At 53.7% G+C, this 13,274-nt stretch overlaps 1 protein-coding gene across 4 annotated transcripts in view; it reads left to right on the top strand.

The window, feature by feature from the left end:
- ARID3B (AT-rich interaction domain 3B) overlaps positions 1 to 13,274 on the top strand; it is an 88,015-nt gene that overhangs the window by 67,386 nt on the left and 7,355 nt on the right. For all 4 annotated transcript variants that reach the window (XM_047794817.1, XM_047794822.1, XM_047794814.1 and 1 more), the window contains one exon: positions 7,820 to 7,952. In XM_047794817.1, the coding sequence (XP_047650773.1) occupies positions 7,820 to 7,952 (133 nt within the window). The remainder of the gene's footprint in view (positions 1 to 7,819; positions 7,953 to 13,274) is intronic.

The following is a 13,274-nucleotide window of genomic DNA, read 5'->3' as shown; positions in this document are numbered from 1 at the left end:
CCCTGTGCTTACAGGTAGATGTTTCAGCTGGAAGAATGAGATTATCGAGTGGAGACGTGAGGAAGAGGATTCTCACCAGGGGAACTGATGCATATGGAAACTCGGTGGCATCAAAGGACCTGGCATTGGGCAACTGAGCGGTGCCTTCAGAGGGGGGTGGGTGACTGGAAAAGTGTAGCTAGGACCAGGTTGGATCCCATGCTAAGTGATCTGGGCATCATCTTCTGAGTATCAGGACACTGCTAGCATGTTTTAAGGACATAAGCTCAGGAAAAGGCTTTTCTAGAAGGGTGATCTGGAACTGGGAGACATTCTAGGTGTGGGCACCCTGAGACACTGCCAGTGAAACTTAGGCCTGCTCAGCCTTTTTTCCCCTGCCACGATGTACATCCTATGGGCACAACCTGGTTTTGGTAAAACCAAAAGAAATGGGCAGATGGAGTTCCCGTCGTGGCTCAGTGGTTAACGAATCCAACTAGGAACCATGAGATTGCAGGTTTTGATCCCTGGCCTCACTCAATGGGTTAAGGATTCAGTGTTGTCGTGAGCTGTGGTGTAGGTCGCAGACTGGGCTCGAATCCCAAGTTGCTGTGGCTGTGGTTGTAGGCCAGCGGCTATAGCTCCAATTAGCCCCCTAGCCTGGGAACCACCATACGCCATGGGAGCGGCCCTAGAAAAGGCAAAGAGACCCCCAAAAAAAGAAATAGGCAGAGAGGTAAAGCACTGAGTAGTTTTGTGATTGCCTTCCTGCACCGTAACATACATACATCTTACCTGTCTGCACCTTCTGAGGGGTTTTCTCTGCCATTTTGAAGTGCTAGAAAATGAGGGTGACATTGGGACAGCCTTGAATCTCATCGATGCTTTAAAAATCTAATTTTGGGAGTTCCCGTTGTGGCGCAGTGGTTAACGAATCCGACTAGGAACCATGAGGTTTCGGGTTTGGTCCCTGCCCTTGCTCAGTGGGTTAACGATCCGGTGTTGCCGTGAGCTTGTGGTGTGGGTTGCAGACGCGACTCGGATCCTGCATTGCTGTGGCTCTGGTGTAGGCTGGCAGCTACAGCTCCGACTCGACCCCTAGCCTGGGAACCTCCATATGCCACGGGAGTGGCCCAAAGAAATAGCAAAAAGACAAAAAAAAAAATCTAATTTTGGGGGCAGGTTAGGGCCATACTTGTGGCATATGGAGGTTCCCAGGCTAGGGGTTGAATTGGAGCTACAGCTGCTGGCCTACAGCTATAGCCACAGCAACACAGGATCTGAGCCATGTCTATGACCTACACCACAGCTCATGGCAATGCCGGATCCTTAACACACTGAGCAAGGCCGGGGATCAAACCTCCAACCTCCAACCTCATGGTTACTAGGCAGATTCATTTCCACTGCGCCACAGCAGGAACTCCTAAAAATCTTTTGATAAAAATAACCAACCCTTGAAGTTCCCTTCATGGCTCAGTTGTTGACGAACCCAACTAGGATCCATGAGGGTGAAGGTTTGATCCCTGGCCTCGCTCAGTGGGTCAGGGATCCTGTGTTGCCATGAGCTGTGGTACAGGTCGCAGATATGGCTTGGATCCCATGGCTGTGCTGTGGCACAGGTCAGCAGCTGTAGCTCGGATTAGACCCCTAGCCTGGAAACTACCATGTGCCATGGGTGTGGCCCTAAAAAGCAAAAAAAGAAAAAGAAGTAACCAACCCTTTAGTACTTAAATTACTAACCAACCAATAGTTGAGATCACACCTCACAACTGTGACATACCAGGGGGCTGCCACATGGAGATTCAGCAAGCCTACTGTACAAGGAGCTGAGAGGTGAGGAGAAGCGGGATCCAGAGACATTTGAGATACAAACTGTGTAATGGCTGTGAGGGGTTGCTGAAGGAGAAGTGGCAGCTGGATGAAGTTCCTGATGGAGATGGAGAATCTGGGAAGAACAAGGCACGAGGCCACTGCCTTTCCATCCCATAATAAATTAACAGAAAAAAATGGAGTTCCCAGGTAGCTCAGTGGGTTAAGGACCTAGCATTGTCACTGTGGCTTGGATTGCTGCTGTGGCACAGGTTTGATCCCTGGCCCCAGAATATCCACATGCCATGTGTGTCTCCAGTATATATATAATACAGGAATATCTTTAAGATCTCAATAAAGGAAAGAATTCCTCAAACTAGACCCTCCAAAGGAAGTTCATCAAAAGATATAAACTGGGAGGAGCTACTTGCAACACACAACCAACAAAGGAGTAGTAGTAGAGGAGTTCCCGTTGTGGCTCAGTGGGTTAAGAACCCAACTAGTATCCCTGAGGATGCTGGTTTCATCCTTGGCCCCACTCTGTTAAGGATCCGGCATTGCCATGAGCTGAGGTATAGGTCACAGAAGTGGCTCGGATCTGGCCAGCAGCTGCAGCTCTAATTCAACCCTAGCCTGGGAACTTCCATATGCCACAGATGCAGCCCGAAAAAGAAAAAAGAAAACAGGCATAGTTGTCAGCATGTTTGTCTTAATGCTTGTTGCTAAGACAAAACCAGGAGTTCCCGTCATTGCTCAGTGGGTTAAGGATCCAGTGTTGCCATGAGCCGTGGTGTAGATCACAGACACGGCTCAGATCCTGCATTGCTGTGGCTGTGGTGTAGGCCGGCGGCTTAGCTCTGATTCGACCCCTAGCCTGGGAACCTCCATATGCTGGGGGTGTGGCCCTAGAAAAGACCAAAAAAAAAAAAAAAGGCGAAAAGAAGGATTGAGGAGAGGGAGCAAAGTCATGAACAGGTCTTCTGCAGAAGAGGAAATGGTTGGACCTCATTAGCAATCGGGAATGTACAGAAAACCATTCCATACTGTTAGATTGGCATGAAATTTAGTCTTACAATACCATGTCTTGGCAAGGGTGGGGAGCAGTGGAACTCTGACAGATTGCTGTGAGGAGTTTAAGTTAGCATAACTCAGGAAAACACTTTGACTTTATATAGTAAAATGGAACATGCACATGCCCTGGGGCCCATCAGTTATGCTCCCAGGTTTGTATCCCAGAGGAACTCTGTAGCAGAGTTCCTGCACCTTTCTGCCACAGGACACAGGACAGCACTGGTAATAACGAGCCTGTGAAAGTTACAATTACTGAACACTTGTGTGTGCCAGAATTATTTGCATGAATTAACTTATTTGCTCCTCTGCACATTAATGAAATGGGACTATAATACCCCCATTTTACAGATGAGGTGGTCCCAGAGCTGTGAGAAGAGCAGCAGGGGTTCTGAGTCAGTGGGTACAGAGGCTGTGCCCTAACCATGAGCAAGCGCTAAGCACGTTGTACAAAGCATCTCATTTAACACCGCACCCACAGACCTGTGAGGCAGTGACTTTTGTTCATTTTACAGACGAAGAAACTGAAGATCAGAGATGTGCACGAGGTCACATATGTAGTGAATGGCAGGGCTAGCTAGGAATGGACTCTAATGCAGCTGTTCGGCCTTTCCCGCATGTGCTTCAGCGAGTGCAGGGGCGACCCGGCGCGGTGAGGAGATGGAAGCAGAGGATGTGTGCGGTGTGGAGGCGCTCAGATGTTCGCGCTTCTTGGCTCTGCCTCGCCGAGCACAGGTGGCTGTCACCTGAGGGTCTTTAGCATCTCCCTGAGATGATTTCCCGGCCGCGAGCCGCAGCTCTCCCCCACCGCATTGGCCAGGGCTGGGCATGTGCCCGCCCCGCAGCCAATGGGAGGAGGGGGCGGGGCTACAGGATCGGCCCTGGTATCTCTCGGATCTTGGAGGAAAAGTGAGCGCAGGTCGCGCCTTCGCCTGCATCCATGTGAGGGGGTGTGCGTGTTCCTGACCAGAAGGAAGTGGGTAGTGGTGGCCTGGGGCTTCCGAAAGGGAAGGTTTGTAATCACTACTGGAAGAAAGGGGAGAAGGAAACGACCAGAACAGCAGGACTGGGAAGAGTGGGGATCACCCCACACACCCCTGCCCGCTGCTCTTGGAGGCAGTAAGGTACAAACCCCAGACCCAGGGTCACAGAAGAAGGCCAAAGGATGGTGGAGTGGCCCACTGTGTCAGGAGAACAAACTGGAGACTGGTCTGACAGTAAGCCAGTGGAAGGCAAGGCTCGGCATCTAGGGAGGGCCCTCGGGATGCAGCGGCAGCTGTCTGTTTTGGAGGCATTAAGGGTTTTGCCCTGGCAAGGGACCCAGACCACTCAGGCACATGTGAGCAGAAAGGAGGGGCGTTTGTTTTCTGACACCAGGGTGTGTGGAGGAGCCCAAGGGCAGTGGGACCCGGGGGCTGGCCTCGGGAAGAGTCTAGAACTCAGAAGCGCGCCCACGAAAGGTATTTCTCCCCTCCGAAGACCAGCTCAGCCTGCTGCCTGAGCCACAGACCAAACTGAGATGACACCCCAGAAGTCAAGTTTACGTCTTCTCCATGCAAGGGGCCTCTGGCCTGAACCAAAATCTCTCCATCCCAATTTCAACGTCTGGGAATCGCTAGCTGCATTTGCTTTCACTGAAATCAAGGTTTTTCCACAGAGAAAAACAAGGTAGTTGACAGCTCCCCAGTTTTATGTGTCTGGTCTTCAGCCCTGGAAATATTACTCTTTTGTCCCAAGTCCAATTATCCCAGAAAAGAACCCATCGGTTCATTTGGGTTCCGTACCCAGTGCTGGATCAATCGAGAACTCAGCAGCAACCCCCCCCACCCAAGTAGCCTTTGGATGGCAGGGAGGGCAGAGAACATTTTGTAGAGGATGATGCTGGGGAAACAGTCCCAGAGACATTCTGTCCCTTCCCCCTGTCAGAGTCCGCCTCTGCAAAACCCCACTTCACTCAAGATAGTAGATGGAGGGAGTGTTCAGCGACAGCACTGAGGAGGGTTCTGGAGGCATGTGGCCCAGCTGACAGAGCTCTGTAGGGGAAGGAAGCACCCAGGAGGGTGGGGAGGGAGGTACAAAAAAAGAAAAATGGCCAGATGACCTTGAGGGGGATGTCAACCCTAAGCTGACCATTGACATGGTCCTGCTCTCAAGTTCAGAATAGATAGTATGAAATGAGAAACCACCTTTTTGGGACAGGTTAGGCAACCAGAGAGGTTTAGCTGCTCTTTTGCTGTGTGACCTAGGGCAAGTTACTGTCCTGCTCTGGGCAGTTTCTTGTCTGTGAAATGTAAACTGTAGAGTGAGTAAAGTACAAGTAAATGAAAACTCACTTTTAAAATCGAAAGCCCAGTGCCCAGTGGCTTCCCCAGTGAAACAGGTGGCATCACTCTGCTGGCACTGGGGCCCTGAGTAGGCCAACCAAGCCCCACAAGGACCCCAGCATCCCCACAGGTCACTTTCTGCCCCACTCTACTCTGAGCCAGACAGTTCCCCTGGGAAAGGGCCCAGTGGCCTCATCCATTGACAGTCAGGAATATTGTGCTGACATGAGCATTTCAGGCCCCATGGCAGGTGGGCGACAAGGACAGTTTCTTTATAAGCCTCAGTCCTGAGAGAGAGAGAGTCCTTGGCCTTGGAGACCAAAGGCATAGTCATGGGGCCTCCCTTCTCCCCAGGAGTCCTTGTCCCCGCTTGATTCCCTGAGGCTTGTTAATCCCAACACTCTGTGCCAAGATGCCCAGCTCACTAGGCTGAAAGCCAGGGATGGACCTCAGTCTCTTGTGCTGCAGAGGGAGGCTGTGGCTCTGGGCCTCAGTCAGTCACCACACCACTTTTTTTTTTTTTTGTCTTTTTGCCTTTTCTAGGGCCGCACTTGCGGCATATGGAGGTTCCCAGGCTAGGGGTCTAACTGGAGCTGGAGCCGTTGGCCTATGCCACAGCCACAGCAACATAAGGATCCAAGCCACGTCTGTGACCCACACCACAGCTCATGGCAACACCGAATCCTTAACCCACTGAGCAAAGGCAGGGATCAAACCCACAACCTCATGGTTCCTAGTCAGATTCATTAACCACTAAGCCACCACGGGAGCTCCCCACACCACCTTTCTTCCCCAGCCTGGGTACTGCCCCTGGCTGCCAACTTTCTCAGATGCTCACCTCCTCTGTGGTTCTAGGGCTATAGCTGAGATCTGGGAGCAGATGAGGCAGAGGCTGACCCACAGAGGGCACAGAGGCAGGGCAGGAACAGATATGGGGTTGTCCTGGCTCTGTGCAGGCAAGGGGGGCCAGCTGAGGGATCCAGGAGGACCAGCAAAGGCCCAGGCTAGAAGGACCTTTTCGAGCCTGTTTCTCCCTCCAACTTACAGATGGCGAGACAAAAACAGAGAGAGAAACTGGGCCTGGGACCCACTGGGAGGCAGGGGTCACTCTGCCCACTGGTCTGGAGAATTGCTACTTGCAGGGCTTCAGAGGCAGCTAGAGGCTCCTGTCCTCTTGGTTCTGGAGCCCTTGATGCTCGGCACCACACCAGCTCCTGTTCCCTGAGGACATAGTCCAAAGCCTGAGGGTCCACCAATGGATCTGCCCCCCTACCCCTGGGGTTCCCAGAGAGCAGCTGAGGCAAAAGACAAGAAGCCACCACCCATCATCCCCTCCATGCAAGGTCCTAAAGATGAGGCCCTCAGTCAGAGTGAAACAGTAGCCAAGCACTAACAGCATTCAAGCTCCTGGGAGTGGATGTGCTACACTGTTTATCACTCCCGGCTGCATGTTATATCAAATTGTTTCCTGAGCTTCATCAGAAGTGCAGGCAGTGTCTTGCTGGTGGAACCCCGGAAAAATAGACTTTGAGACTAAAGCCCCACACACATTTGATATTGGGCTTTAATACTGACTCATCCAAACTGGACCTGAGGTATCAGGAAGTTCAGGGGGACTGGAAACAAGCTCTGTGCAGTGTGCATTGTCTGCATGATCCTCATCTCATTTTTTGAGGTAAGTACTGTCAGTATCCCCATTTTGCAGATGAAGAAACTGAGGCCTAGAGAAGCTTTTTCATGCTCACCAGCCTAGGAGGGGGTGGAGCTGACTCAAGCACAGGACTTCTCAGCTCTGAAGGCCACTCTCCTTCAATCCATGATCTCAGGCCCAGGAATGCAGACCTCTCAACCCCCCGTATCACCAGAGCCCACCTAGCCACACCCCCTTCTGCTTCTTCCCCTGGATTCCCCTCTTTAGAAAGGATAAGGATGAGAGTGAGATACATCAGGCCCAAGGCCTAGCAATGTCCCCCCCACCCCGTGCCACTGAGGGATCCTAGAGTGCGCCTAACAGCATGTCTCCAAATGCCCCTGCCATCTGCCCCAGAGCCTTGGGGCGGGGAGGAGAGCTATGCAGCTTAGTGAGCATCTCCATGAGGGAAAGGGGTTTCTCCCCCAGGGCCCTTCAGACCCAGGCGCCCCTCACCCCCACGGGCCTCATTTTCTACCAGCTCCTGTGGAGCCTCAGCTGCTGCTCCAGCCTCAGCTTCTCAGCGAGGCTCTCAGCCACCTTGAGGGGGAGGGAGAGAGGCAGTGAGCAAATTCCAGGGCTTGAGCCCTGGGGGAAGAGGCAGTGAGGGCTTGGGAGGGACTCGACTCCAGTTGAGGGAGGGAAAGCCAATGGCCAATTATCTTGTCAGGAGAGACCATAGGTTCCTCCCTGGGCAGGCCAGCCTGGCAGAGGCACAGAGGCGGGGGCAGTGCTGAGCACCTGGTTCTGGGCACCCTCCAGGGCCGGCTGCTGAGCCTCCAGCTCTGAATCCTGGGCTTGCCACATGTCCCAGACTCTCCAGCTTAGCCTGTGTCTGGGTCTGCTCGGAGCCCACCTCCTGCAGGGAAGTCTGGCAAGGGCGGGGGTCGTCGTTAGCTCCCGTCTCAATCTGGTGCTTCCCCAAGGACATCCCACTTCATCCTCACAGGGTCCTGCCTGGGACTGCACCTTGACCCGAAGACGGGACAGATGGCTGGCTGCCAGGTGCTGGGAGAGGCTGATGGAACAGCACTAGGGGGAAGGTGCGAGATGGTATCTTTCTGCCCCTCCAGACTGTACAGGTAACTAAAAATTTCCAAATTGATTCCATAAATATTGATGGGTGATGCTCCCTGTATGAATAATACCACCCAGCCCGAGAGCTGTCTGAGGGCTTCCTAGGGCAGGCCTAGGTCTTCAAATTCCCCTCCGTCTCCTGATCCTCCCACCTCTCTGCACTAGGTCCCTATGCACCAGGCTGGGTCTGCAGAGCCTTGGCCCTGACGCACTTGCTTTGTTTTGATTGGTGAGCCCATGCCACCAAGGGCTAAGTGCCTGGTCCCCACTCAGGCACCCCAAGACCGTGCAACGGCAAGGCAGCCTGGGGTCCAGCGTGGGACAGCTCAGGGCTCAGCTCTTGGCTCTCGGTGGAGACATCCTGATCCTGACTCCCTGGGTCCAACAAGCCCTCCCCTCCCCGCCTCCTGGGCTCACCCTACCTTCACCTCTCCAGGTAGCCTCGGCCTCAGTCGCAGGTCTTCTGTTTCCTAGTCACAAGGACCCTGTGTAGGCTTAGAAGGCCAGTCCATACAGCTGCATCCTCTGCCTGGGAGGCCCTACCTCCAGCCCCATCCCCAGTCTGATCTGAGGGAGGGCAGCAGGCCCACCCCAGGCCAGTTCTTACCTCCTGCAGGGGCTCTGCCCCCACATGCTCCTGACTTCTCTCCTCTGCCTCTGCTGGGGCCTGCCCTGGACACTCCTTGGGTTCCTCTGCCAGCCTCTGCCACCCCTTGCCCCCATCCCATTCTGAGCCCAGCCTAGGTCAGTGGGCCCCCCTGCTAGGACATAGGCACTAAGGAGCTGGAGAGCGTGACCCATGGACAGACACTCAGAGGGTAAACTGCATAGGGTCATAGTATCACCGAGGGTCAGAACCTGCCAACACCAGTCCCGGGGCACAGATGGGGACCTGAGCCCAGAGTCAGCAGAGGGTTTGTCCAAGGCCACCGGGCGACAACCCCACTTCTGTGTTGGAAACCCTGCTGCCTGAGAGGCCCAGGGAGGAATCTGCAGAGGCCTTCCCCAAGCTCTGGGACTGGAGGCTGAGGGGAGTGGGCCTGAGGACGAGTAAATGCCAGTCTCGTCCTCAGAGAGAAGCCATACTGGGCCCAGACCCCCACAGAGGGTTGGAGTTGTGGTGGAGCCTCCTTCTATGCCCAGACTCTGGAAGCTTGCCTGGGGTCCCTGCTGGGGACTGTGCTCATGGGAAGAGGGTGGGTGCCTAGGACTCAAGAACCCCTGGGCGGCTGGCCTCCCTTTCTGGCTGGCTGGACTGTCCAGGTTCTCATGCCCCTGTCCTGGGGTGTGGGCAGGCCCAGACCATGCCCAGCCGAGGCCACCAACCCTGGCCCCTAGCAGCTCAAGCTGCAGTTCCAGTGCCAGCTGCACCCAGAGTCCTGCTCCTGCCCCCAGGTGCCCAGCTCAGCCTGGAGTGTAAGGCCCTTGGCCATTTGCAGATTGAAGGGCTGCCTCAGCCCAAGAAACTCCACACCCTGGACCTGAGCCACCATGTACTACAGGGGCCAAGGCAGGGATTTTGGGACCCATTATACAGACAGAGAAATTGAGGCCCCATGGGGAGAAGGAGCTGGTGACTGTGGCAGAACCCAGGACATCTAGTTTTTTTGCATTAGGTCCCTGGTTTCAGGCTTGGGGTCATCAGGAAGGGCTTCTTGACCTTGGGGATCAGGGCCCCATCTCACCCCCCTCAGGCAGCCTCCAGCTCCTCCCACCTTCCATCTCTGGATCTCGCCAGCCATCTGATTGTTTTTCTTCTCTCGAGCCTGCATCTTGCTCCCGTCGCTGGCCAGAGCCAGGCAGTGAAGGACAGATTGCAGTCCCATCTGAGGGGAACCCCACCCCCATCCTTTCTCCCACTGACACCCCAGCACAGGCTCTTGGGTCCAGGCAGGGCCTGGCCTGCAGAGGGGAGCCCCATCTTCAATTGGACCCCAGTCTCTCTCCCTCACCCAGATGCAGATGTAGTGCCAGGGGGTCGGTGAACAGCCCCTCGGTGGACCCTCCAGCCTCTCTGCAGCTATGTCAAGGTCCTGGGATTAAATGAAGGAAAAAAACAGCCAAGAAAGAGCTAGGACCCCATGATCCCAAGTCACACCCAACCCACCCAACAAGAAGGTAGCAGGAAGCAAACTGGAGGGTGTTGTGGGTGAACTGTGTCCCTTATGAAAAAAAAGGCATGTTTGCGTTCTAATCTCCAATACCCCAGAATGTGACTTTATTTGGAAATAGGGTCTTTACAGAGTAATCTAATTAAAAATGAGCTGATAATAGTAGATCCTAATCCAGTGTATCTGGTGGGTTTTTTGTTTGTTTGTTTGTTTGTCTTTTTGCCATTTCTTGGGCCGCTCCCACAGTATATGGAGGTTCCCAGGCGAGGGGTCAAATCGGAGCTGTAGCCGCTGGCCTACACCACAGTCACAGCAATGCAGGATCTGAGCCATGTCTGGACCTACACCACGGCTCACGGCAACAACATATCCTTAACCCACTGAGCGAGGCCAGGGATCCAACCCACATCCTCATGGATGCTAGTTGGGTTCGTTAACCACTGAGCCACGACGGGAACTCCATCTGGGGTCTTTATAAAAAGTGAAAATGTGAAAGTTCCCATCATGGCTCAGCAGTTAACGAGCCCAACTAGCATCCATGAGGATGTGGGTTGGATCCCTGGCCTCGCTCAGTGGGTTAAGGATCTGTTGTTGCCATGAACTGTGGGGTAGGTCGCAGATGTGGCTCGGATCCCACGTTGCTGTGGCTGTGGTCTAGGCTAGCAGCTGCATCTCTGATTGGACCCCTAGTCTGGGAAACTCCATATGCAGCAGGCACAGCCCTAAAAAGACAAAAAAGGCAAAAAAAAAAACAAAAACGGGGGGGTGGGTGGGTATGGACACAGAAACATGTACCAAAGGAGAGTGCCATGTGAATACGAAGGCAGGGATTGGGGTGATGCGTCTGTGAGCTAAGGAACATCAGAGACTGTGAGCAACCAGGAGAGGCTGGGGAACAGATGCGCCCTCCCAGCCTCCTACTGACACCTTGATCTCAGACTGTCAGCCTCCAGAACTGTGAGAGAGTAAGTTGCTGTTGGTTAAGCCCCCCACTTTGTGATACTTTGTTAAGACGACCCTCGCAAACTAATACAGAAGGTGAAGGAGACAATCCCCTGTGGCAGCTCTATGGCCCAAAGCAACCCTGATTCAGAAGGGGGACTTTCACCTCAAAGCAGCCAGGCCTGCAGCAGCACGAAATGCGTAACAATATAGCATTTGGAGCTCCCGTTGTGGCTCAGCAGGTTAAGGACCCAACATAGTGTCCATGAGGAATGGGTTTCAATCCCTGGCCTCGCTCAGTGGGTTAAGGATCCAGCACTGCTGCAAGCTGCACTGTAGGTTGTGGATGTGGCTTGGAAGCAGTGTGGCTGTGGCTATGGCTGTGGCTGTGGCATAGGCCGGCAGCTGCAGCTCCGCTTGGCCCCCTAGCCTGGGAACTTCCACATGCCGCGGTGTGGCCCTAAAAAGAAAAAAAAAGGAAAAAGAAAAAAAAAAGATAGTAGCTAACATTTCACAACCACATGCCGTGTGTCCAGCATAGCACTGAGCCTTTTACATTCTTGTCCAATTTAACCCCCTCAGCCAGCTCCTGGGGTAGGAGAACTGTTCCAGTTTTTGGCTTTTATAGATGAGGCCCAGAGAAGTGGAGTAACTTACCCAATGGCGCCCAGCCAGAATAATGTGGAGCCAGGATTTAATAAGCCAGCAATCAGGCTCCTGAGCCCATGGTCTTAACCACTAATTTGGGGACAATGAAGCCCACAGTATCCCGGCATTGAAGGGGAAGACAGCCAGAGGTAGAGACCCGGAGAGGGCCTTGGTGGAAGGAGCCTGAGGTGGGGGACAGGACTGGAGGTGGAGAGACCTGGAGGCCCTGGGTCCCCCTCGCCCACACCCCTACCCCCCCACAGCCAGATGTTGATGCAGCATCAGACCCTCTCCAGCTGCTGCCCCCCTCCCTGCTGTGTTTGGCCCCTCGGCACAGGACCCCTGCCCATGACCCAGGGCGGATTTCTAGGTCATCTTCCCTGGACAAGCATAGAGCCTAGGGCACCCACTCACAGGTGAGTCCTGGGCGGGGCACCCAGGGACTAGAGAGAGGGAGACACAGCAGGGCAGTCCCCAAAGGGCATGGGGATGGACCCCAAATTGGCACTGGTTACATCATCTGCATGGTGCTTATATAGAGTTCCCCTGGAGTTCCCATCATGGTGCAGTGGAAACGAATCCGACTAGGAATCATGAGGTTGCGGGTTCGATCCCTGGCCTTGCTCAGTGGGTTAAGGATTTGGCGTTGCCATGAGCTGTGGTGTAGGTCGCAGAGAAGGTTCAGATCCTGTGTTGCTGTGGCTGTGGTGTAGGCCGGCAGCTGTAGCTCTGATTGGAGCCCTAGCCTGGGAACCTCCATATGCCCTAAAAAGCAAAACAACAAACAAACAAACAAAACAAAAAAAATACAAACCCCGTAGAGCTCCCCTGCCACCACCTCCTTCCTTCCTGGAGTCTGAATCTGCCCAGAGGGCCTGGCCCTCAGCCGCTATGTGTCCTGCCTTCTCACTCATATGGTCCACTGAACACGCCTTAAAGAACAGAGTCCCTTCAGGTCCCAAGGAGACGATCTCTGACTCTCAAGAGTCTGAACTGAGAAACAGACAAAAAATGAATGTTTTTTCCTGTACAAAAGTGCAGCTGCAAATTGTTACTGCAGATTTGCTTCCCTGAGGAAATAACAGCCCTCTCAGAGCCTCACTCTGATCCCAGTTTGTGATTCACCCATTTAGACCAACTCCACCTTCTATGAAGCCCAAGGCCAGCTAAGCACAGCTGCTGAGACCTGCTCTTCCTTTCCTTCAAGCCACAGCAGCAGACCAGCTCTGGTCAGGGTCCTGAAGCACAGAGTGGAGCCCATCCTGGTCCTTAAAATTCAACATCCCTGCTCGATATCTGTACCTGTTTCTCTGTATCTGTGTGGGGACATCTGGGAGCACATGCACCTGTCTCTGGGTGAGTGCTGATGTGTATCCTTGTGTGTACATATCTAGCTGTCTGTCTGCCTGTGCACATGTGCACTTGGCCAGGAGACTAAGGGAGGATGTTGGCCAGGAGGAGACTGTCACCAAGCTGGAGCTGAAGTCGGATGGACAGTGTCTGGAACACACAAGCCCTTGCTTTGGCCTCTGTCCCGCATTTCATGGCAACCCCTCACCTGCTCCATTGCTCATTTAAGTCAGGGACTATTCACAATACCCCACCCCTGATCTCTCCTCTCTGGGA

Source organism: Phacochoerus africanus, chromosome 9, assembly GCF_016906955.1.
Source record: "Phacochoerus africanus isolate WHEZ1 chromosome 9, ROS_Pafr_v1, whole genome shotgun sequence".
NCBI classification, from domain to species: Eukaryota; Metazoa; Chordata; class Mammalia; order Artiodactyla; family Suidae; genus Phacochoerus; species Phacochoerus africanus.
The sequence above is the reverse complement of the archived record's forward strand: the minus strand, read 5'-3'. Positions and strand labels throughout refer to the sequence as shown.